Raw genomic sequence first — 27025 nt, 5'->3', positions numbered from 1 at the left:
GCTATTTGTTGTGTAGGGGGGGAAACAATAATTAAAATGACTGTTCATTTCAGGATAAAATTCAGCTTTAAATCACTTAGTGGTTTAGGAGAGTCAGTTCAGAAAAACAGAACATCAAGCATAGCTTCCAGAAAAGTAGAAATAAAAGCTGAACTTCCTAAATGGCAAAACAGGTGTGAATAATTTTATGAATCTGGCAAGAATTAGGACTTCGAACTACCATGACTGAAATAACCCTTAAAACCAGACACAGAATTGCATAGAGGTGGACTGCTGAAAAGGTCCTGCAGCTTCCTTACTTTATTTGTATTAAAATATCACTTTGTTGAAGTAATCACAATACCACAGGAAAATATAGTTGAACAGGATTACAAGATATAGTTCAGTACATTCATCTCCTGCTCTGAAGAAGAGCACCCAACTTTACACCATCCCTAAAAGACCTTTAGAAATCTGTTCTTAAAACACAGTACGGTGCTGTAGCACCTCCCCTGTAGGCCATCCCTTCCAGTGTTTAAGTTATTTATTGAGTTAGAAAGTTTTTCCTAATGTCTTGTTTTAAATCCTTAACCTTGTCCATTTGCTTCTTAGCAAGAGAAATAAAGGGAGAACAGTCCATTGCTGGTTTTTTAGAGCAACTTTTTGGGTATTTGGGGACTCTCTGTTCTTCCCATTTTTCTGCTTCCCAGACTAAACAAAGGGACGACTGATAACACATCCTATGGAGTTTACATTAACTCCATCAGCAACTGCATGATGTTTACATGTATCAAAAACATCCTCTCCGCCCTCTGACATAGACACTGGGAGGACTCATTCAAATAGGAAAGCCACTAAACATTCACTTGGCCAGTAATGTTGCTTTGAGCCCCAGGACCAAGACACTCACTTCTGCACACAAGCCTTGGTCTTCTCTCCAGACTTGTGGCAGACTACATCAAAAGGCACTGGGTCAAAGGATCAGGAAAGCTAAAAGCAAGATAGAGCATGGGTTTGGAGAGTCCTATAGCATTTAAGACTACATTTCTATTACAATTAAAAAAATAATTTGGAGATCTCAAGAGAAGAATCTACATATTCCTCCTTTTCTACCTCCCCTGTCTTCAGTCCCCCAGGTGAAACCCTGCAAGGATGCTTACATTCTCTGGCAAGCAGGTCCCGCAGCTGCAGGCAGCAGCCTCCAGTGGGATGGGAGGAGTGAAAGGAAGCAGGACACGGGCTGTGGAAGGGAAAGGGTCATTGCAGGAACTCAACTTTCTCACTCCGCTCTAAACCTGCATTACTATCCTCCCTGTTTCATCAGTGCTTTGCAGGAAGAGTTTCATTAATGACCCTAGCAGTATTTAATTCTAATTGCTATGAATTTGCAAGATGCCCCCAACCCCTGGCTGTTTTGATCTCTTCTGGAGTACTGTGACTCTTTCTCTCCCCTCTCATTTTCTGCTTCACGTCTTTGCAAATCCTGGTCCTGATCCTATAAAGGATTAACCGTGGACATAGCCTTATCAATGTAAAGTATGCCATTGACTTCCAACTATAGTTTTACTTTCTTTTATCATTTATCAGAGCTTCAGCACGACTGTGTCATTCTTCCCTTTCTTTTTTTTTCTCAATAAATTTTTTTGCTTTTCGAAAACTTAGGGACTTTCAAAAAGAGTGGCTGGTTGCTATCTGGTGGCAACAGATGTTTAATAAATTACTCCCTGTATTTAAAGAGTAATGATGTTCCTGGTCTAGGCACAGTATAGGCTGCATGATGTGAGGCTGGAAAAGAAAGGAGTAAAGGTAATATGTTTCTGTACCAGCACTGAGACAGTGCTGTAGCCAACACCTGCTTGAGTATACTGATTTTGAGATTTTTTGTGCAGACATTCATCCAAATGTGGATCAAAATCTTAAAGAACTAAAGAAAACCAGAAGTATAGAAGGGACTGCAAAAAAACCATGCAGTCAGCCCCTCTCCCGTAACCAAGAGCTGCTTCAGGTACATTCCTATGGGACATACTAAATCTTAAGATATGCTTAGGATTGAAACCCAAAAGAGTTCCTACCAAATAGCACATTCAGTTTGGCTTATTTGCAACATATTTACAGGGAAATATAATTATTCCATTATTTTAATTATGTAAGTTATATGTGTATAGCAAAGACTAACTAAAAACAAGTTGCAGAGGAAAAGAGTTTGTAACTGTCCCTTTAAAATCTGAATAAATAATTCATTGTGTAGGTTTAGTTTTTTCTGCATTGCAGCTGAAAACAGTAGTAATTTCAGATGATCAAAGCAAAGCAATGAAGTTAAAATACAACCAACCCAGAACATCCACTCAGGCCTGTAGTTTCCTTACACCAGTAAACTTTGTGTTTACTCATTTCTCCCATTTGTGTTGAATTAATAGCTCAGGTCTGTTTAGTACCACTGGCAGCAATGACAATTATCCTTTGATTCATACTCAGCAAATCGTTAATTCAAACAAGGTCATTCCAGCCACATGAGTGCAGATTGAAAACAAACAGGAGCCAGGTAAACAGCCTCTCCCCATCTCCTGGGGAAGAAATGCCATGGCGACACGTACTTGTTATGGCAGATACAATCTTAGCATTGTCAGGAATTCTTCTCTGCCTCTTAAAATTCTTGATTCTGCCCAACCCTTAAGCCCCCTTGGTGCAAGTTGTTCATTCAAAATCCTCAAAAAGAAAGAGATCACTGGAAATTAAAAATAATTCATGTAATTACTTTCTTACATGTTTGCACACTTGCAGTCATGCACCAAATCTGTGTTCTTCATCTACCATACTTGGATTGCTCAGAAGGTAACAGAACTCAGAGCAAGTTCACCTTCCCCGTTGCAGGGGTTGTGGTCAGAGCAGTCAGACCTACATTATTTTGAAGAGGGATAGCAAGCAGATGGAATGTCTGTGCTTGTCTCCTTTCTTGCAATGCTGCAAACATGTGGCCACTTACTTACATGCACAGTTTGACTGAAATCAGTAGAGCTACTCATAATTTTAAACATGCACATAGTTTGGAGGACTGGGGACTTGGCTGCTATGTAAAGCTATAAAGATAAAACTGTACCTTTCTGATAATTTTGGAATTACCATCATCCTCGTGTTAAGGGGACAGTTTTCCAGAATATTCTATACTCCTGTTTATTGCAAAAAGATGTGTCATCAATTCAGCTTAGCAAGATGACTCAAAGTCAGCTACTAAAAGATGACAAATACAACATTCACTAAGGGAATATTTCTGCAATTTGAAGACACTGCCATGGAGTCTGGCCTTATCATGTGGTGTCAGCATGCACCTTCCTACATCCTGCCCCGCCCCAAAACCCATTGGGACCAACTGAAAGACTCTCATTGCCCTTGAAAGGATTTTGATAAAGCTTATAAAGCAATCTTCTCCTGTACTTCCATGCATTTTTCTATCAGTCTTTTCTTTTTGCATCCCAGTTAGGCAGAAGTGCTTTCCAAAACAGAAAGATTTGTTAGTAATTTTCCTTTTCTCCTCTCCTGTTGATTATACACTGCATTGCTAAACAAGTACTTTCTCGTCACAGATCTGAAAAGGTAGATTTTATAATATAAATGATGATCAGGTATTTCATATGTCTGTCATATGTTTAATCAGAGGGTTTCAGAGAGCTGCACAAATATACTGAAGTGAGTCTTGCCCTGCCCCTCACTCTCATTTCAAAGGCTGGATTTCTGTGGTACTGACAGAGCAGTGCATATGTTGGTAGCAGTAAGAATTCAAAGCTGAGAGCCATGTTCCATGTGGCAATCTGTTCCCTGCAGCAATGGCCTTTTTAGCTTATGCTGTAGCCAGCCCCAGCAATTTCAGATAAAGTTTGTCAGTACCTAGATGTAGCCCAGAAGCCCCAACTCAATAAACAGGTGAATAAACATCCTTACTCACACAGTCCCATTGATGAGAATAGTCAGACATAAGTATAAGCAAAGGTTGGCATAAGGGAAGCTCAGAGGCCTGGAAGTGCTGTCATCCAATTCTCTGTAAGCACCCACGCCTTGCCAGGGTAAGCAGTAGAACTGCTATACAAGAAAATATAATCTTAAGGAAATATTCTATAACAAAATGTACAGAAAACAGACATTCTCCTACTTTTAATTCAGTTCCTAATTGCTAACAGTGTATAAAAATACTTGGGGCAGTAAAATTAACGAGGACCTTCTGTTTTAAGTATAGAAACCACAACTGTGGAAGCTCAGCATGCTTTGTAGATACCATGAAAATGTGAGCCCTAATGCACTGTAGCTGCAATCTGATTCCAAGCATCTGTCCTCAAACTGGTGAATTGATGGGGGAAGGGGCCTTCTGGTCTGAGAATCACTTTCCAATTGTCATTTCCTAGACAAAGAACATGAAATTGTCTTGTCATACTGTGTATGAGATGACATTTTGCTCTGTTTAATAAGTGTGACTGTGATAGATAGTAGAAACTCCCTAGAAACTGTCCACATAAGTTTAGGACTTTGTAGGAAATCATCTTGACAACCGTACGTGAAGATAAGCGTCCCAGAAAGACAGGACTGTTTGACAGGACAACAGATCTGGCAACTTGTTGCCTGATCCATCTAGTCCACCCTTAGGTGGAAAAATCTGAAAAAAATCGCCTGAAAGTGCAGTGCCCTCTGCCTGCAGATCCAGCCTGGTCAGCTGAAATGCTGGGGACTGCAGCAGGGCAGCCCCCCTTGCCTGCTCGTGCCTGCCCACTCACTTTCCAACTTGCAAGCCCAGCAGGCAACGGAGGAGCTGCCAGCTGTTAATGCAAGGTAATTGCTTTTTGACCCCTGTACTTTTGCAGTGCTGCAGAAGATGAACATTTTTCACATTTTTGATAGGATGTGACCACCTTTGAAAATTTTGCCCTGAATCAAGCTTTCTTTTACCTTAATCTTGCTAACTCCTTCCACATTTGGTCTGTGTCACATTCACTGGCCCAAGAGCTTTCTGATTCCCACCTTCGCTGTCATGCTCTTCCTCCCTCACTGCAAGAATGCTGGTGCAGGGGAAGAAAAAAGTAAGACAGTTTGAAGAAAAGACAGGAGTGCAGGCAATGGAAAAAATCAGAAGTGAGAAATAGGCAAATCAGAAAAGTAAAAACCAAATAAAAAAGTTAATATTTTGGAATAAAAATAAGGTTTTTCCTCACCAGAATTCCATAAAATTCCAAAACAAAATGTCCATGGAGGATTCTGGGTGGAAAAAGAGCACGTGTTTAGGAAAGCTGACATGTGTGTTTGTAATTTGGAAGGAAGATTTAGAGAAAAAAACTTACTGAAAAATTAGAAATTAAAATTATGGAAAAAGTACTTTGTGAAAAGGCAGCTAAGGAAAGCATATGTATCAGGGCTGAGAAGATACTGGAGAACTAAAAAAGAGAAAATAAGAAAAAGGAAAACATGGTGCTTCTGTTTTTCTTTCAAAATTGTGGAATGATGTACACGTAGCATCTCAAATCCTCAATTTAGGAGATTTAAAGTCAGCCTCTTGGCTTCAAATATGGAGGGAAGAGAAAGGGAAGAAGTGGACACTTTATATCAACAAGAAGTCCAGCAGAGCTGCAGACCACATGGGGCTGTATCCTGCCAGAGATGTCCTGCTTCAGTACAGTTCTTGCTCTCTTCTGCCTACAATTTATCAATCAGATGCAGTGACAGCATTTTGGAGGAAAAAAAGAGATGACCAGAGGGAAAAAACCCAACATATGCACTTAAGTTCAGTAGAAGCACCATCCCACCCCAAGGAAAAGAAGCTATTTATGTATCTGCTGACTGCCACATCTGGTCCTGCAGTGGGTGAGGAGCTCAGAGCCTGAGCCCTGGGCTGATGCAGGGAAGTTGACATTACTTATTTTTATCTGTTTCATTAACAACCTCCCCCACCAATGTTATAAAAAGTAAACACAAAGGAGATATATTTGGGTCTCAAAGACATATACTTGTAAGGTGGGAAATGCCTCTTCAAGACTGACTGCCTCGAGCTTAACATGTGCCCCCAAGCCCCACATGCAGGGCATGACCAAGACCCTTATTACTTCTCTAGCCTGAAGCAGAGGTCAGACATGGGTCAGTACTCAGGTCAGAAAGGAAACCATAAATGTAGCAATTGATATACTTTTGTCAATTTGTTATAGATAACCTTTTATACATAACATGTATATGACCTAGAATTTACAGGACTTGGACCAATGAACACTGCCAAGCTCAGTCCCAGGTTCTGGTGTTCTGAAAGTCTTATTTCACGTTAGTTCATTTGTGGGCCCTATTTTATAGCAAATTAGTATATATCCTTCAAAACAAAACCCAGAGGTGCTTCCAAGGGTAGTCACCAACAGAAATCACATCATTATGGCAGTGTGGACCCCCCAGTCTTCCTCTGCACTTTACCATCCTCTTACACTGTCCCAGCCAGTGTCACCCACTCATCCTCACCTCATGTTTGAACTGATAAAACATGCATGCCATATCTTGAGTCCACAGGACACAGCCTGCTCTGAGAAATGTGGATCTGAGTTACTTTACAGTACCTGGCCTGAGGCCAGGGGTCACTCCCTGGAATGGAAGCTTTTGGCCACAGAGACAAGTAGTCGCGGCTGGCTCAGAAGCTGTGCTGCATATACATATTATTTTTCAGACTTAATTTTAAAAGCAAAGTATTTAATTATTTTTATTTTACAGTCACTGCTTATGTTTGCGTTGTCTAGAATGTTGACTGCTTTCTAAAAATGAGTTTCTAAAACAATTTTCTAAACTTGTTTTCTAAAATCAGAAAAAAACCCAATCTGTTCTTACAAAATAAAATTATTTTCTTATTTTACTAAGCTTGCATGATTACTCTTCCCTGTCATCTGAAAAGGGAGCATCTGAGGTTTTAATGCTGTTATCATCTCAATGGACAGAAATGGTGGAAGAATGCGTAAAAAGAGGTTTTATAGTGCAGAGACCATAGCTATTGTGGGACATAGCAAATTGTAGAGAGATCCTACAGAAGCAATGTCTCTGCAATTGTCCAGTGCAGCAATGTCCAAGCTCTGATGCCATGGCTGTCGATGGATTTTTTCAAGGCTTTAAAGAGGTTTAAACTCTGAGGTTCTGGAACCTGAACTAGCTGGAAAGTAAGATTTTTATAAAATCACTTGTAATTGCTATCCAATGCTTTCTCTTCAGACTTGGTGCACAGAAGCAGTACTTATGTACCCCCATCGCAGAAGGCAGGTGGGTATCAGTCAGGCATGTGCAGAGGGCCTTATACCAAACCGGTCTGTATTTAAGCGCTGCCTCTCCAGTGCTTTATGAAATCTTGGTACATCTGAAGGAGAAGGTGGGGGAAGGGAAGCAGAGGAGGCAAAGCAGATGTGTCTAACTCAGGCTGTTTTACAAGCTATGACTCCAGCATTTGGTACCAAGCATATGCTGTATTTCCTACTTGAAAGCTGACTGCCACATCAAATGAAAATGGTTTTGTATGTGCTGCACCATAAAATTACACAGACACAGAGGGCCACACTAACTAGCTGTTTACCTCTATGCTTCTACCAAAGCACGCAAGTTATAATCGGAGGAAGGAAACTCCTAGGAGATGTGAAGGCTTTAATTGTTTCAGTGTGCAGATGGTTTGCATTACAGCAAATCGACACAGCTCAAGGTCAATTCATAGTTCAGCAATAGCTGTTTCAGCAAGTGAATTTAGTTTGTTTACGCCTCTTCTGGGAAAGTTTTAACTGCTATATTACTATTTTATAGATATTTCTAGGCTTAAGAAACACTGCAGCAGGTGAAACTGGAGGAGCGTAGGTTGCCACAGCCATTTCCTTCATGACTGATGCTGAGCAATTTTTAGAGCAGCTAAATATAGCTGTTTTCCTACAACATTTGAACACTTTGTTTCAACATGTTCTCTTTTGTGTCACTGACATAGAAATGCTCTGTTACAGACTCACAAAGACGTGTCCCACAACTCCAATTTCCTTTACTATGTTGAAATGTGCCATGCAATCTCTGCACCTAGAGACTAAGGTATGACACAAGCAGTTACTCCTGCCCTTAACTATCAATCTGAGCTGTTCCTCTCTGAGAAGTTCCCAGTCCTTCTGCACAGGCAGCTCAGCTGTTCGTGAGGCAGCTGCTGAACTGTCTTAATTTAGGGCTTAAATGGTTAGGATAAACTGGAACCATTTTTTTTTTAATTATTTTTTGCTTAATAGCACCGGGCTGAAATCTGCCACAGTACAGCAACTCGTCAACTGAGCCATCCCTCCAGGAGAAATGGAGCTCCCCAAGAGGAAAACAGGCTCGGCACCAGGGTGGGGGTGACTACTGTAGAAATACCAAGGTAAGATGTCACTAGTCAGAGTTTGGAAAGCTCCACAGAGAAGAGGAACGCAAAGTACTCTGGGACACAAAGTGTCAGACTGCAGGAGCCACAAGCACTTTCTTTTATGCCATTTACCAACTAGATCTCAGATCTGTCGAGGTAGCTGCCATTAGAAAGGCAATCACAAAACCAATGTCAACTGTTAAAAAACTGTATCCAGCATAAACAGTGCACGACTTTTGTTTTTAAAGGAATGGTCTTTGTTCCTCACACCTTGCCTTTGAGTTCTGTGGATCAGTGCTTATTCCCATCAACCATACGCTGTCTTTATCATTTATTCTCCGTTCTTGTTCCACAGGGGCAGTACCAGATCCCCACGTAATCATGGGGCAGCACCGTGTCTTCATGCCTGCAGTTGGTGTCTGGAGTGCCAGAGCTGGAGAGCAAGGCATTGTCAAAGAGAGGTTATATTCGCATGACTCAACAGATGTACAGATGTATGTCCATATGTGCAGGTAATTTAAAACTGTGGGTGCTCCTCCCCTCCCCTGACGTGTGACCAAATTACCAGAGTCACAGGATAATTGAAAGATGGGTTCGACCTCAAGGTCAGAACATGGTCAGTGAACTTGAAGTCTATTTGCAGACCTCAAAATATGTCAGAAAAGTCACTTATGATAGCAGCAGAACAGTGCTAAAAAGCTCATGCTCTTCGCTGTATGCATTAGGGCATCTACCTTCATTTTGTTCGGGTCTGAAAATCCTTTTAAAAAGATCTGCTTTTAAATTAAGAAAACTCTGCAAAACTTTTAAAAATAATTTTGTGGCAGGGCTGTGAGGATTTGAAACAGAGGGGCACACCAATACTGCAAGTTGTACCTAAGAATTTCACATCCATATCCTGGAAAAAATATCTTGCCACAACTGTCCCACACTGCACTCAGCAGTCCTCGATGTGGCCTTGACATCTGCTTTGGCATCTGGTCTTTCGGGAGGACCTGCCCCTGTGCGCTGGGCTGCTTTCAAAGGCCTCCTGCAATTGCTCGGGACGGCTGCGGGACGGCTGGCAGCATTCACCACCGCTCTGCGCTCAGGCAGATATCCTTACAAGGCAATGCAGTGATTTGCCCCCCTCCTTGGTGGGGCTCCGGCAGGCACATTCACCAATGTACATCAGCTTTACCGAGTGCATTTAAAATAACTTTGGGAGGCAAAAGGCAGCCCAAGCTTTAGGTCTAATTCTTTGTGTAGATGATAAGCTGAGGTGCACTTACAGGACAGTGTGTAAAATTTGTCTAGCTCCTAACTTGGACAAAAGGCTGCAGGCATCTGGGCCACAAACTGTGCAGCTGCCAAAACGAAGCAGGCAGCTGGAAGCAGAGCAAACTGCCTGTAGAAGCCCTGCCAACAGATTCTGCAGGTCAGCTATTGAAATGATTTGCACATCAGCATATTTCAAATTTTGAATGCAGCCTTTTGTGAAAGATCATAGTGAGAGCATTTGTAAAGAAGGGGCTGTTCTTGGACCAAAGTAATTTCCTAAAGAATCCATTTCGTCACCCATACATCAGAAAGGTGGAAGGTTTTCCTAAAACTGGCACCAAGAGCATATCTGTGACATGGAGATAATTGCTGGAAGTAACCAGTGAAACTGCCAAATCTGACCACAGCGGAACTGCCAGGTTTTTTTCCTTCTTAGTAGCAGCCAAAAGCCACAGGTGACTTATAAGAAATGAAAGCATGGAGAAGAGTGTAAAATAAGACTGCTCTTACACATAGTGCTTTAGCACAGTCTAGAGGACTTAGGTCTATGAAATGCTACCAACCGTTGGACCATGGCCAGCTCATCTTAAAATTCAGGTAGCCTGAGAGTGGGTGGGATGGAGGCACATGTACTTTCCTCACGTCAGAGGCCCCATGGCTTGGCATGCTGGGCAGTTCAGGCCCCAGCTCTGGGACATGTTGAGCTGACTCCCCATGAGGCAATCTCAGTCCAAGGAAGGCTCAAAACTGCAAGTTGAGGACACTTAAAAGAAAAAAAGGAAATGGTTATTAGATATTTGCAAACTGTTAGTGAAACTGGGGCAAAACTCTGCTCTCACTGACTCTGCTGGACCCTACATCTCCTTTTCACTGTCTAACCTAATGCCATGATTCTCAAGAATCCCCAAGAGTGGGGTTGCTCTGGGAGGTCCAGACAGCTTGATGGGACACAGAGGGAATCAAGAATGAAAAATCCAGATGGCTCGTGTCAGACCCTCTTGTCCTTTTTCTGTTTCTCTCTTCCTCTTTCTCTAGAGACCTAGTCAAGGTCTCTCCTCTCTCCGGCCCCACCATGGGGGATGTACACATGTGATGGCTACTCCTGCATGGGGCAGAAGGATCTGGCAGCAAAGGGGTGAAGCCCAGCAGCCTGGGGTGCAGGTTTATGGGGAGGAAGTTGTGGGAGATGTGCAGCCTGGCACAGCTTGGGAGATTCCTGCTGGGAGATGGAGCAAGGGGTCTCAGAAAGATGGTCCACCCAAAGGAGAGGACTCCTGACCTACCCCTGAAGAGTAGCATTAGGGATAGTTCTCAGACAGTTCTCATTAGCAGCTGCCTAATGACAACTGGAAATACGGGTCCTATGTATTTCCAAAACATTTCCTGTATTCATTCACTCCAATAAATTGTTCCTGTCTCTAGCTATATCTGCTAACTGTGGGGAAAATAATATAAAGAACGCAGTAAAATCATAGTTCACAAATGAAGCTGTCAGGGATTTTACTCCTTCCGCTCTCTCATACTGAGTTACCTCTGAATTTACCTTATCTATAATCCTCAATTCTAAGAATTCAACTTTGCTTTTATTCCCCAGATGATAGATTCTTTAACAAATTCAAGAATATTCATAACAATCAAGTTCTCAGAACATAACTCTGTGCCACATAGTGCATTCATTCACCAATAATACTTTGTAAGAAAGAGTTCATCCTCAGCGTGATAATAGGAAAGGAACATTATTTACCATGTTCCCATTTCCAAAAACAACTTCTACTTCTGACTCCCCAGACTGAGACATATTTTTATGTAAAATGAAATAGCAGGTTTGCATACTGTGGGCACTTCCCTCCCCTCAAAAGAAGCAAGAAAAGAAAGCTGGAGGCAAAAGACTAAAAATTAAATCAGCACATCTGAAAACCAAGGCCAAATTCACTTGCTGAAGGCCATATCTAATCAGTCATTAGTAGAGCAAGGACTGCAAATCTGGCTTCCTTGATTCCAGTTTCATGCTCTAATTCCCACCTCCAACAAATTGCTTTATAATAATAAGACCTCACTGATTAGTCATATATGCAGATAAGGAAATCTTTCTTCAAGGTTACTGTAAAGGAAAATATTAGGATGGCAAAAGGAAGGTCGAGGGAAGAGAACAGTGCAAATGGAAAACTCGGAGTGGAGTGTAGACTGAGCAATGTTCCTTTAAACACAAGTGTAGGAGTACTGGGAAATGTAAAATAGTGTCCAGGCTTGTGATACACTGGTCTTCCTTCCCTAGACAGTAATGTTACAGAATTGTCTGATAAGAAATTGTAATAGAAAAGCCTTGTGAAATTAAGACAACATAATTTTATCCTGAAGCCAGCCAGCCCCAGGCAGGATGCACAGTGCTGACCTCATCCCAATGCCCCATGGTAACTATCATCACTGCTTTGTTCTCACTTAGGATTGTAAAGCAAAATAATCAATGATGGTATTTATCTTGCTGAAAACAAACACTCTGTCAGAGAAGACAAAGCCTTAAAAGGAGATTTACCACGGTTACATACACACTTGCAAGCATCAGCAGAGAAAGAGATGGAGAAGCATAAGATATGATTTAAGCAAAGCAAGTAATTGTATCCTGTTATCCATCTGACTGCAGCACACCAGAAGGCAAAATACCTGAAATGGGCATCTTCAGCTCTCCATTCATTCACAAGACTAGTTGTAACATATGTGTCTGAAGATTTATTGGGATTCCATGATGAAAGTTATCTTTTCAAATGTAAAGGGGAGGTGATTTTTTCCATTTTTCTCTAGGGGTTATCCACATGGAGCAGGCATGCAGAGACCAGATGGGTTTATCTTCTTGGGGCACTGTCCAGCTTCCATGCAGCATGGCTCCAGAACATCTGGGCCAGGAGCTGATCCAAAACTCACCCATTGGAGGGGCTTCTTGATTAGGAACCAGGTCACAAGTCATAAGAAATCTAAAGGTCACAGGTGAAAGGTGATCAAGACGGAAAACTACCGTTGGATCAAAAATCTCATTTGAAATGTCACAACCATAATGTAAAGTGTATATCTTGATAGAAGCAACTAAGGGATTTTATATAATTTTTGAAAGGGTTGTTACCTAACTTGTGGAATAAACAGCCACCAAAACAAAACAAAACAAAAAAACCCCCACCCAAAAAAAAAGCAATGACAGCTGATCATCAGCATATTATTTGTAGAACAAACCAGATCTAAAAATCTTCTAGGAGTTTACATATTGTAGCACTGTCTCTGTGTTCAGAAGAAACAATACAACGGCCTTTTGAATCTGGGTAGCTTCCTTCACTTGGCAGTAAAGGAGCATGACATCTCAGGAACCAGAGGTGCTGGATCCTCACTGAGACCTATGCAGGAATTGAGGTTTACAATAGCTTAAATAAAAAGAGAAAAGGAAACACGACAAAGTGGCTATTACTTGAGATCTTCCACAAGTGCTAAGAGAACTCAGTACATTTTGATCCTGGGAAAGCCAGCTACTTCTTTTGGTTTTGGGTAGGAACAAGAAGTCTACTCCCCAAAAGTTTAACTAGTATGATTTCATTGTCATTTCTTTCAAATTGCATGTAACTGGTGACAGTTTCCTCCTTCCCAGTGAGGATATTGAAGCATTAATACTACATTGCTGAATCTTTACACACTTACACACACTATTTGCAGAGAACATTTAAGTACTTATCCACAATTCCTGTGGAGCAGACTGATACGAGACAACATGTACAAGAATGGAGCTTCAATGCAGAATGAAATCCCTGGGAGAAGGGGAACCACCATGCAACACACACACATAACTGGGGAGAAACTGAGCTTATGCAAACAGGTGGGCTCTTCTGCACTGAAGAAGAGTCTGGAGAGCAGCTTTTAGGCAGTGTCACCAATTAGAGGAAGCCATGAATCAGTAAGAAAAAAAATGATACTTGCTGTCGTTTGATTCCTGCTCTCTGGGAAACAAGGCTTTACATTCCCGTAGGATAAACAAACAGAACAAACAGAGCTCTGTTGTCTACCTGTTTTCCTAACAGCTGTCTGTGGGGTGGCTGGTTGGCAAGCTATTTGGATCAAAGACTGGGAACAAATATTTTCATATCTTCACCCAGCAATGTTATCATTAAAAATAATCAAAAACCACTCCCCACCTTCCTTCCCCACCAGGGAAGGTTTTGCATCATGCCCTTCCTGCACTGAATCAAAAGCCAGAAGCAATCTCTTCTGTGTATATTTCCAACAGCTGCTAATGCCATAAGTCAAACAAAAAAAGGCTGAAACTGTAAAAAAAAAAAAAAGAAATAATGAGAAGCTCCAGGAATATTTGAGAAAATGGGATGTGGGTTTCACAACAGTCCGGACTTTCTCTTCTAATCGATTCTCACTGCCATCTTGTTATTTGCTCAGGGCAGGTCTACAGGGGAATAATTAAGTAATCTGCAGTCACATCACCAGCCCAGCTACTTTCCTAAACATTCAAATGCAAAATAAAATCAGCTTCTTGAATAAATGCACTAAAAAGTGTCTGATATTAAATATCTCTTCAGACCCTTGTTCTGTTTGGAAACCAGTCACCCCTGTGGATAAATAAATTAGGACAGACCTGACATGGCTTCTGGTAATTCCATTTAGATTGGTGTGTCTAATGGATATAAAATAAATAATCCGCCCATGAAGAGTGGAATGAAAGCCACTGTCACTCTGTTTACCAGCCTGTCTCTAACTGAAAGGTGAAGTTCAGTCGCCCATCTGTCATCTACAGCCCACAGACTTTTAAGAAAAGTCAGTCTTAGGACTGCACTGGGATAGAGATTTGCAAGGGCCAGCATTTACCCCCTGCTCAACAATTTCCCAGCCAGTGCTCATTTTCTTTGCATGTTTTGAGGGCTGACTAAGGCACTCAAGATGCTATCATAGTCAGTGATTTATCAGCTAGCAAGTGGGCAACTTCCACGTACAATCATAATCTACAACATATAACAGCAAAATACCCATCTTCAAGCACGCCAAGTTTTGATGCAACGTCTATTTGCCTACACACACCACATCAAAACCAACTGCCCTAATGATTGCTGTCCTGATCTGCATGTTGAAAATCTACCCTGAAGGTAAGACAGAAACTGTTCTCTGAGCCCTTTGCTGCAAACTATCACAAGCCCAACCCTCAGGATCCTGGCGTGTTGCCAGCCTCCCCTCCGCTTGCTCCAGCAAAGCCTGGCCACTCCTCACATCAGTCTGCAACTTATCGCACTTAATAACCCACACAACACACAGAACTTAATGTTTTAGAGGATCAATTCTCCTTGAACCTTCTCTCAGCATGATTAGGCAATGCTATTTGAATATCAGAGAACCACCTGGAACGCACAGGACGTGCAAGCCTGTATTACTTGTATTAAATTTGTAATGTAATCATCTGTGCTCTGCTGAGCCTGCTGAGATACTGAGAAGATATTAAAAACTTTGAATTAGGAACAAAACTGACAATAAAAAAATACAGTTGGTATTTTACATCCTACAGCCAACAATACTGACAGCAGGAACTGGAAAGGATGGTGGAAAAATGTGTGTGGTAAGAATAGTCTGTATTAGAAATAAATACTGGAAGAAAAACATTGATCTTACAATGAAAGCTGACAAAACAGCAGGTTGAAGCTGGCTACATTATTAGGGAAACACATATCATTTTCTAGGAAGATGATACAAACCTCTTGAATATGAAAACGTGCAACTCTACAAAAATCAAAAACTCATTTTAAATGTTCCCCTCAACCTGTAATTTGATTTCCTGAAACAAATTTCCTGAATTTGACTTCTACAAGACTAGAAAATCAGAGCTGTTTGACTGGAGTTGATCTAGTTGCTAACCAACTGATAACTGATTTCTAGGTTTCAGCAATGTGTGGTTTAAGCAATGAGCTTGCTACCTTTCTGTTTGAAAGGTCAGGCCTGAATATTAACCATGTACTTAAAATGGAAAAAAACCCCAACAACCCTAACTTAAGAAAAAAAGTTTAAAGATAGATTTACTGATCAAAATCTGTGGTTTTTAAAAAATGTTTAAAAAATGGTGGTGTAAGATCACAATTCAGATTGCTTCTATGGGCTGAAAATTTCCACCAGGTGCCAACAAGCTGAAGTTCATTCTGTTAAAAATATTAATTTTAATATTAACACTATTTGGTGGTATGATGATACAAGTCCCCTCACCACATGCCCCATCCAGTCTTTACTTACTGGACTTCAAAATCTATTCTTAGTTCTAAAAAGCCCTCCTCATTTAAATATGACTTTTGAATTCATCCTACTTGCAATATTCAACTACTGCCTCGGTCACCATCAGCCTTAGCATTTCTTCAGTGTGCTCTAGCAAACCCAACAGACTATTCCATGATGCTTATGCCAAAGAATACTAAAGAAGTCCAAATAGCTGATATAGTAAATTGGACTCCATAGAATGTTGCAATTAATTTATGATTTAAAGATCTTAAGTCAGTATTGTACAAAGCCCATTTTAATAATATCTCTGTGAGGAAAGGCTGAAGACGGTAATGCCCCAGGAACTCTTGTGGATACTCTCAAATTATTTTTTGAAAGCTTGGGAGTAATTTCCAGTTTGTATAGTCTATAAAGTTTTTTATTTTCACCAAATAGATTTCTGTAATAGTAACAGGAGCACTATATACAAGTAGAACTGAAATGAGCTTCAGGTTTGGTTTAAAAGTTTTCAGTCACTGGCAAAAATGAAATCATACTTTGCCTTCCAAAACAAACATAATTCACTTTTCTTCTTTTCCTTTCAACTACTACCAAGCATGACCAAGCTTAATAGAGATTTGAAATACCACTACCAAGAGTTAGTAGACGAGAGCAATCAATAGCTCAACGGTAGCTTTCATTATTCATCTAGAGCTGTACACATCTAAATCATGATATTCTGCTCTGTGCTGTCAATTTTTTCTCAGTGTCTTCTTTTTGAAAAGAGATGTTCAGCTACCACATCTCTGAAGGGTCAGAACTGAAACCCCTTTCAGTTCCAGTTACATTTAGGTGACAATCTCAGTGCCCTCCCAGGTCCAAAAGTTTCTATACTGACACTGTGAGTTCCTCTCAATGTTCTCCATGGCATTCAGGCAATTTAAAGCAATCTGTGGGGTGTTGTTGTCCAAATCATTTGAGACAGCCTGTATCTCTTCCTGTGCTTTACCAACTGCCTCAGGTCTTGTACAAACTTCATCTCTGACCACCCTCTGCCTTTGGGAAAATTTGAGTGCAGTGAGACCTCTTTCGGAAGGCTTGTCATCTTGAAGGAGAAAATAAATTCTATCTGTGGCTCATACATAAAAAATTGCAACATTTTGATCCATCCGGGGTGATAGAAAAACAGGAAAAAATTGAAGTCTTCATAATGGCTTCAGTACTTCTTAGACTTTGAGAAGGCCTTGGCATTGTCAGTCAGAGGTGGTATGCCTGTAATGGGCAATGTGGTAGCTCAGGAGAGGGTTGCTGGAAGGGAGCTTTATTCATCCCACTCTGCTTTTTCCTGGAAGAAAATGGCAACTCTTTCCCCAGCTCTTTCTGAGCTCTATTACAAGACCACAGAGAACCTACATCCATAATTTCCTCTTAAATCACTATAGGAAGTGTGTTCAGAGGGGAAATATTTAAGGCCACACAATTAGCAAAACCCTTTTCATCTGAGCCATATATTTCTGCCACTGGGTACTTGCAGTATGTTTGACATTGTGACTTTCATTTTCAAGTATTTAACCTTGCAGCCTTAATGATCTCTAAGAACAGCTATATCATGGGATTTCCTAGATCTTTTTGTAATTAAATATATATATGTGTATATATATATTTCCATACACAGAGAAAGAAGCTGAAAGTTCAGGTCTTTTTGCTTCAATTACTTGTTAACAAAGTCAAGCAGCATGACCATATTCCAAATTCTGAGACTATTTGAACACTCGTGTGCACCAAAGTGCTCTGGTTGCTGGCAGAATTGCACAGGATGAAAATTCCTTGGAAATCTCTTAACGCCCTTTGTAAAATCAGTTAAGAGCCTATATGGAATTCCTCTTCCCCACAAGGGAAATCCTAAACCCAGATTCTCAAACTCTGGCTCAACAAGATACTTGTTCAGGGTTATTTTGAGTTTAAGGTGTTCCAGCCACATCACAACACCCAGTCCCTGTTGTGCTGACAGCACTGTTCACAAGCTGTGTTGTGAACTGAAGAGCTGATCAAGCTTTGCAAGAGCAAATATGAGAAGCTACAACATTCTCCTGACCCGTTTTAAAACAGCATTGTCCAAAAGCAGCAGTGCAGATGCCACTGGGAGTGAAAGGGCACAGGAAACATGCAAAAGTGTATGGGCATGAATGAGAATTCAGATCCGGGAACTAAAACCGAGCTGCAAGTTCTGCTGCACTCAGGGCACCACCAGGTCATGAAGTGCAGTTTATATCACTCGGAAAAAGCAGCATATATATTCACATTGCCTGAATGAGGCTAAAATGGTCTCGGGCCATATAGAGTTAGGGCTCAAAGAACTGTCTACCATCATATTCAAAGCAATAATCTACCCATGTAGAGGAACTTATACAAATAGAGAGGTGCCATGCACCTTTACAAGAAGAGATCTAAATTGTACCAGCACAAGAATGCCAATATAATGACTTCAAACTAGTGCTTTGCCCACATAAACAAATTGCACTTCAAAACAAAATGGTTATCTCAGCAGGATGAAAAGGCACAAAGCCCAGGACTAAGGTTTGTTAGCAAGTAATTAATCTCTATTAATACTATAAAGTTTGAGCAGTTCTGCAAAATCCCTTCACATTTTAAATTGATGCTCACTGTATGGGTGAGACAATCCCAAATACATGTGATCTTTGAAGCTATGCATTTGACTAGCATAGCTCATGCAAAATTAGCTGGGTTTGCATGCCATGTGATTTTCAAAGTCACGATGTAGATAAAGCAAAAGCAGGCAGTTTGCTTCTCACTGGGGACTGTTCTGTGCCAAGAATCTAACACCTACGTTAGCAAATACAGTAGTGCAACACAAGCAGCTCTGTAAAGGAAAGTGAGTGGTGCTGAGAATCCAAAGTCCTAATTACAAACACTTCATAGGTTTTAATTAAGAAAATCTCTGCTTTGATCCTGCAGACCATGAGTGTTAGGTAGGCTCCTGAAGTGCTTCTTCTCAGAGGTTTCAGGAAACAGCTTAATTTTCACCTGAAGTGGAATTAATTTTATGTGCCCTAAGACTGCTCCCTGATATCAACCAAAACCAGGGAAGTGAAGACAACTAGATGATGTACTTCAAAACCATGTTTCTGTGTCTAACTAAAACCCTGCAGACTACCCACCATCCACAGAATAAGAATGCAAGAATAAGTTTCTAAAGAAAATAGATTCAGTCTTTTTCCCATCCTCTGACCCCTTCACAATCTTATACAAACCACCTGTTCAGTTTTATATATGAGATGTAGGTTCAAACTTTAAACAGAAAGGAAAAAATCACCTTAAGGTTGGTAAGTCCAGAAAATTTTAGCATGGAAGGAAAGTAATTTTGAGAAGGCAGCTGAGCTGGGAGTGTCTAATTAAATAGTAACCTGTAAATGCCGGCTTTTGCAACAGTGTTCCCATTTAGAGATCTTAAAATTCTCCTAAAAAATTCTAATTCCTTTTTTACCTACAAGAAAAGTAGGCAAGTCCTAGAAAGAAAAAGAGGTACAAGCAGGTCAGTAGCAGAGGAGGGAGTGAATTCAAACCTTGCAGTTTCCAGGGATAGCTCTGCGCTGTGCATCAGGGACAGCTGTGTGCAAAGAAAATGACCCAATAGGAAACATTCCAGGTTTTCTGCACGTAAATGATTGATGCTTCAAAAGCAACAGATGACGGATGCTGAAAACAGCACTAGAATCTTCATCTTACATGTATCAATTGTCAGACATGCACTGACCCAAACAGCTAGTGAGGAAAGAGGAGATTTGCAACAACTGTCATCCACTGCAAGCAGCCAAAGTGTGACTTCTTCCAAGAGGAAGGAAATCAGTAGGAAAAAAAAGTACTTCTTTGATGCGATCTTGTTGCACACAAACAAATGCACATGAAATTTGGCTTCCCTAAGTACTGTAAGCCTCAAAGAGCAAGAAACAGTTTCCTTGTTCAGTATTCATACCCAAGACAGCACTAGCTCTTTCTTAGATCTCTCACAGCCAAGCTGTATGAGTCTTTTCGAGTAAAAATGAGTTTTAATGCCCTTCTCTCTCTGCTCCAGTGGTATTGTCTTGCTGACGGTCACTCACACTTTCAAAACCTATGTTGCCATGTCCTTCCTTGTCCCCATCCCTGCTACTCTTGCTTTCAGCATCTGAGTTATTCCCCTCACTCTTCCCAACAGCAAGTCATGAGGAGCTCACAAGAGACACTGCCCTCAGTCACAGTTTGGGTGGCTGGAGCAGCATCTCTCCTACAAGATAAAATGTTGCACTTGCAGAGAAAATTCAGTCATGACCTGGAGGACACACAGAAAGCTCAGCAAGGGCTCTCAGAAATTTTAAAATCCTAGAGTCTTTAAGATTGGAAAAGACCTCCAAGATCATCAAGTCCAACCTCTGATCAAATATACCACCACGCCCACTAAACCATATCATTAAGTGCCAGGTCTACTTGTTTTTTGAACATTTTCAGAATGGTGATTCCATCTCTTTCCTGGGCAGCCTGTTCCAGGACTGTGCTGAACAGTCTCTGTTCACTAGAAGTCATTACAATCTTTGTGTGACAAGATATGGTTTTTATTTATCTGTATTGTTTTACTTTTTTGGTAGAATTAGGTTTTCATAAAAATTGGTTTTGACATGTCTGTAGCAAGTTCCATTTTTTTTTCCTGCTAAAAAATGAAATTGTAAAAATGCTTCCTGGAATTTGTCTGACATGTTTATGGCAAGGTCTGAGGATAAGGTCTAACTTTGTTCGTCACACATGTTTTCTAGCCAGATTTTAGGCCTTCTATATATTCTGTAGAAATTTTGCTTCCTGAGAAGGAAAAGTGCTGTGCTATTTTTTAATTTGGAATCCTCTGAGAAGGCACTTAAAATATTTTAGTTAATTTACTGGTGAGTATCATCACAGAGAAATTAAAGTCCTGGGGTTTATCTCAACTATATGTTAACATTTCTTGCTGCTTTTTCCATTAAGTTAAGTTTGCTTTGCTTTGGGTTTCCTCAGACTATTTCACTGAAATGGGAGTACATCATCTTTGGTTCACAATTGTGTAGCTGGACTGCGGAGCTGACTTAGAATAAACTTTTGTAATCTTGAAGGAGGATTCCCTTGTCCTCCCTAGTATTATTTAGTATCTGCCTTTAAATAAGGCTATTACTACAATGAACTGTGACTGCATGTCAGACAAGTTCGTAAACTGGAGTAGGAAAATAGTAATGACTTTGAAGACAAGGGGCATCAGTTTAGTTCCTCAGATCAGACTGATTTCAGGAAACAAAAATTTTAAGCAGAAGTTACTGTCTAAAAATGGTACTTTTTGTAGTGTGGTAACATATTTATGGGACAATCTTTCATGTACATAACTGGGCAGCTTGTAAAGGCAGTTATACTAAAAATTAGCAATACTGCAAGAAAAAATACCCAAGAGTTCTAGTTTCTTGTCATACAAAATAGTCTTTTAAGGCCTCAACATAAATATTTGTAAGATATCAAAATATGTTTAACTTTAATGGAAAAATTCTTATTTGGTACAATATTATTTAAAAAAACCCCAAACCCAAACAACCCACCCCACAAACCTGCTAACATGATATCCTTTGGGTAGGAAAAGCAATATAGGGTGTACAACTAGTGTGTTTTATGCATTTATGCATCTTACAGTGGGGCTGAAGTGAGAGGAGACTTCTTGGAGACAGGAGAATTTTGGGTGGGCATAAGTTCTACAGCTGATAGTTTGTAGCATGGTGCAGTCTGTGATTGGAAATTCTGTGGATAGTGAAAGCCAGGGTAGGTCTGACTGTTCTATGAATCACTTGATTCTTACAGTGAATAATATGAACATTCCCAATGATAGCTGGGTCTGGGATCAATTGGGATTTTTTCCCTCTCTCCCAAAAAGGACATTTCTTGAATATGAGTCTAAAAACAGTAAAAAGGCTAAACTGACCACTGTGAATATGCATATACCAATTTATTTTCACTAATTAGATTTTGAATAACACTTTTCAGTTAAACCAGTAAAAGTCTAAGTTTGTAGCAATGGGGTGGGGCATAAGTTTAGACCAGACCTTGGTTAATGAAGGGGTTTTTGGTGCCTAAATAAAAAGGTTGAAGAAAGGAACTTGCACACAAAAAACCCAATGCATTTTTTCATCCTTCCTGCCCCCAAAAAATAAAAAAGGAGTGTATCTCTATTTTATCACAGGTGCCCTCTCTGAAGTTTCTACTGGTTAGGTGTAAATGTTCAAGAGTGTAACATGTGATTAAGATTGGATGGACTTTTGTGGAGGACAAAAAGTAAATGAGGAAATGAGCAAGCACACCATGAGCCATTGAAGCAAGTGGGAATCCAGGCAAGGAAATTTCAAATTACCCTAACAGGGATTTGATAAGAACTGGGGAATTAACACTAAACAAGTAGGATCTCTAATGGTCACAAATAACCCCACCCTTAGTTTTAGTTGCCTCCCTATGACACTGCACCCAGCAGCACAGGGCACCTGAGCCGTCATGATCACTCTGTGAACTGCTTTGTGGTATGACAAGTCTGTATGAAGAGGAGCTCTGTCCTCATGTTCTTATCCCTTGCTGTACACGCCTGCTTTGACCCCATAGTTACCCGAACCAACAGGAAAAACACAGTTTTGCTGGACTACTTTTCAGTCAGTTTAGCTGAAAACTAATTGGAGCACAGCTGGCAGCAGCCACTTGCACCTTGACCCAGCGGTAATGTAAAATCACAGCACTGGGTGAGAAATCCAGGTTTGCTGGCCATGCCTAAGCGGGATATTCTTCCTGAGCATCTGGGTGAGGCGGGCAGACCACACTTCATTACAGAGCTGACAAGAGAAAGCAGTAATTACAAGAACACAAGATCTATTACCTGACCCTTGTTGCAAGATGAATCTAAGGCGTCATGCGGAGCGAGGCAGTCCATTAATTTTCCATTCCGCCAGCAGCCCAGGTGCACCAGGTCTTGGCAGTGAGCATGGCAGGTGTACTTGCAATCTTAAAAAAAACCACACAGACACAAAAAAAAAAAAAGAAACAGAAGTGGTGTTTAGAAATGAGGTTGCTGCAGGCAGAACCTAGGAGTGAGACACATCCTCATTTGCTACGTGACCTCAGAGAAACTACCACCTCTCAACTGAATCTCCCCATCCGCACATAAAGATAATAATAGCTACACAGTACCAGAGATGTAAATTCACTGGAGCGAAGGTGACAGCACAGCACACCTCCCAGTGTCACACTGACGGGGCTGCAGTTAAGCAGTTCTTTGGTTAGATCAGGGCTGCCTCAGTTAGATGTTTTTGCAAAAGGTCCGTGCCACAAACTAGGTTAATATTAGCTGTTGTAATGTAAGCACAAAAGGGGCCATTCTCAGAAAAGACACAATATTTTTGATTTACAGATAAAAAATTCTACCCACATAGAATTACTGTTGGTTTTATGTGTTTTAAGCTCTAGCTTCTCTTAAGAATATACACATGAATATTGAAAACAGAATGAGTGGCTTATCTGAAGCCTAATTAAGCTGATAAATCACAAAGTTGCCTTCAGTAACAATTCAGAAATTTCACTTCCTGTCTAGCGTAGTCAACTGAGATGGCTATTAGAAATGTAAATTTATTATAACAGGGGCAGATGACCCCATCTCTAGTAAGAAATCGGGTGATTCATATGCCCTTTAATGTCGAAGAGAGAATCACTTTAAGAGTATTTACAAAAACAACCTGTATTTGCTTGGAAGCCTTGTTATGTTTGCTAGTTTTCTCTGTAAGTTGGGCAGAGTTCATGATGTCACTTTTGTCTAGCACTGACTGTCACTTTCTATTTTTAGGTTTTAAATTGCTTATAATTTTGCCAAAGAGCAACCACTTGTACTTCAAGTTACCATGCTGGGGAACATCATGCTGTTTGTTTTAGAACATTTCAGCTAGAACAATTCAGCCATTTCCAAGAATGACTTTTGGAGGAAATGCTTTCATTTTGTCTAACTAAACTACACCTAATTTTTTTTTTCTGTTACAAAGCTTTACACTTTCCAGATTTATAGTAAAAGATTAATTCTGGGTGGGCTTTTTCTTCCCTTATCGACCTCTCAAAAAGACCTGTTTCCCTAATGTTTGATTAGATTCCCATTACAATGCCTGGAAAATAAATTCTTGAACATTCCCATTTCCAATTCATATTCATCAGTGGTGTTATGGGGCAAGACATCTTTAATGTAAGATCCCTGTACCGGCAGATCATCCAAAAGTAAAAATTAAAATGTGGGTAATGCAATCACATTTCTTTGCCTGATACAGTATTTATGCTACACGTGCACTAAGGCAAGTTTAAATATACTTTATTTGGCACACAGTCAACCAGTCAAAACTTTTTCAACACCAGCAACCCAGCAGAGTAAATCCATCCTGGATCAGCACTCTGAGAGAGATAACTGTGATGTTTCTGATCTTAAAACAGACTGACTATATCACAATAATACCACTGTATCTCAGGTCATACTCCTCTTGAGACATCAGCTAATAGCTTTCAGCTAATTATGGGGTACAAAGGATCCTGTTGCAGTATAAAGCAAAGCACTGAAAAAAGGCTCAAACTCTCTAAAACTGTCACTGTATTTAATACAGAATTTGGAAAACATGAAGCAAAACAGACAGAAGACTACAGGAGAAGGAAAAGAATGGTTAAGGCAGCTGTATGGTGCCCAGGAGAAATGATAGCTGTCCCTGCACCCTTGTGTAATGCTGGCAAGTCATGCCAGGCTTGCTGCAGTTGCTTCTGAATTTCCTCTGGGTTTCACATTTGAGTTACTTTATCCATTTTGCAGGAAAGATGGAGCATTCACAACTGCAACTGAAGTCAGGGAGAACTGTGCTTTTCACCCAAATGAGGTTCTTCCAGGGCTCTGTTTTATGCTTATGCAGCTGGGATTATTTTACAGATGACTCATGCATCTCATGGAGTTCTGGAAAAGACAGAACACTCATGTTTGTGGAGCCCTTGACAAGAGAATGATTTTGCTTGGGAAAGGACCCCCTAAGACAGTTGAAAAGCTTCATCCTTACCTGACAGGAATAAATAAAATTCGGAGCCATTGTGCATTAGGTGAGGGAACAGGGCAGCTCCATGAGAAAACTAGGATGGGAGCACTTAATTAAAAATATAAGTAATATACCGATATAAGTAATGCACAAGTAAAAAAAGGTCAGATGAAAGTAATCTTTGAATTTCTTTTTTTTCCCTTTATTTCTGAGTTCTTTACTTTGCAAGTTGAGTTACCTTCTTTTGTAGAAAAAATGCTTATGAGATCACACTGCATGTCTACCTTTCTGTTCTCCTCCTGTAACTCTACAAGAGCTAACTATTTCAACTACACATGGCCTAAAAGCTAATTAAGTTCATACAAGTTTTATGAAAATTATCTCCTGGCTAAAGGAGGGAGACCCAAACTAATACCCACACTCAAGGCAAGGCTGGCAAAATTCACCTATTACACCATTGTCTGGCAATGTCTGGACAACCAGATACTGCATATCACCTCCATGGTGAGAAGCTTATGGGGAATGGGGCACAAATCTGTAGGACACCAGGCTTTGTTAATTCCCCAACTTTCTATGATTACACAAACATATATACTCAGCATGCCAAATTCTAAAGATGCATTTTCACAAATAACATTAGGAAAAAGTCTGTTAGCTAAACAGTGTTCTGAAACAGAATTACTTATTAAGTTAGGAAACATTAACTCTCAATGCTATTTTGTTTGTCATTTATATTCATTTTAATTTGTGAGTCCCTAATGTTATTTGTAAGACAAGCTCATAATTTCCACCTTGCTATTGTAGGCATAATTGCAAAAAATGTAAAAGCTTCATCTATAAAGCATTCAATCATAAGCTAGATTTTAACATACTGATTATAAGTTCAAAAAGATCAGAAAAAGGATGATTTTTTCCTAGAACAGTAATACTTTAAATCTTTTTTCATATGTGTTTTAGCTTTAAATAGATTATTTTATTCCAATCGTGGCATACATTATTTCACAAAGGTTGAGGCAGCATAAAATTAAAAAAAAATATGTCTTTCTGGTAATCCCTTACTGGAGCACTCCCAAAATTTCCATGAGTTCAAAAAGTAGCTATTATTCTGGAAAGACTGTTTTGGTCATCAGATTGTGGATTGCCATATTATTTCTGCTTGGAAAGCAATCAGAAACAGGTGCTCTTTCCTGATGTGGTCTGAAATGAATTCTGTTCTTTGAAATCAAAGATCTGGAGGCTTTAACTGGGCACAGGTGATAAAAGCATTCCCTGACATCTAGAAAAGCTAACAGGTTTATTTTACTAATGCTCAGACTGTCCTGTACACAGCATTTATTTATGAAAGTGATGCATCAATGAACACTGCATATGCATAACTGTCCTGAATTGTTAGGAAATGCAAAGCAAGTGTCAATTTATTAAACATACAAATCTTATGCTTTAAAAGTTGCGTTGTCAACTACTGAGACATAATAAAGAACCTTATTATTCTATTGCAACAGTGGCTTGACTAGATGTCTCAGTTCAAGGAGACTGAAGTGTTTTGCTAAGGAGGATGAGTTATGAGGTAGACCAAACTTCTCCCTCTCAGCAATTGTAAATCCGAAATTAAGAGGCTCCAAGAAAGTATGGAAAAAGGAAGAAATAACAGCCCTTTATTAAGGATATATATATATTGGCAAAACCAGCAAAAGAACACAAAATCAACTAAACAATAATCCCATACCCAAAAAAGTCCCCTTCAAAAAAAGGAACAGTTTGATACTTCTCTGTCCTCTAGCACAATTCTCGTGCTAGATATTTTAGATTAAAGAGCCTAAAGTGGATTTTTTTCAGTTTCTGCTGCTGGTACCTCTAACAAACATAATCCTGTAGTCTATTTTAGAGCTTCTAAATACTTTTTTTCTTTTTTTTTTTTTTTTTAGCACAAGCTTATCTTAACCTGGTTCGTGCCAGAGGGTTTGCTAGATAATGGTAAACACCAAGACACATGCGTTCTATGCCAAAGTCATCCTTAGCCCGGGGGGTGGGCCTGTGAGGCAGGCTGGCCAGGACTGGCATGCCAGGGCAGCTTACCAGCCTGTCCAAAGAGTGGAAGGAGACATTGCCACCTAGC

The 27025-nt window shown here is 40.2% G+C and overlaps 1 protein-coding gene across 5 annotated transcripts in view; it reads right to left on the bottom strand.

The window, feature by feature from the left end:
• The window catches only part of RASSF3 (Ras association domain family member 3), a 107962-nt gene that overhangs the window by 55371 nt on the left and 25566 nt on the right, over window positions 1-27025 (bottom strand). For 3 of the 5 annotated variants that reach the window (XM_027679748.1, XM_027679744.1, XM_027679742.1), the window contains exon 2: window positions 22740-22864. In XM_027679748.1, the coding sequence (XP_027535549.1) occupies window positions 22740-22793 (54 nt within the window). In that variant the 5' untranslated portion in view covers window positions 22794-22864. Of the gene's footprint in view, window positions 1-19401; window positions 19495-22739; window positions 22865-24933; window positions 24986-27025 lie in introns of those variants that run through there. The other 2 variants (XM_027679743.1, XM_027679747.1) reach the window with 2 other exon arrangements.

This window comes from Neopelma chrysocephalum, unplaced genomic scaffold, assembly GCF_003984885.1.
Source record: "Neopelma chrysocephalum unplaced genomic scaffold, ASM398488v2 Primary Assembly neopelma1_59, whole genome shotgun sequence".
Taxonomy (NCBI): Eukaryota; Metazoa; Chordata; class Aves; order Passeriformes; family Pipridae; genus Neopelma; species Neopelma chrysocephalum.
This window is presented reverse-complemented; position numbering and strand designations above follow the sequence as displayed.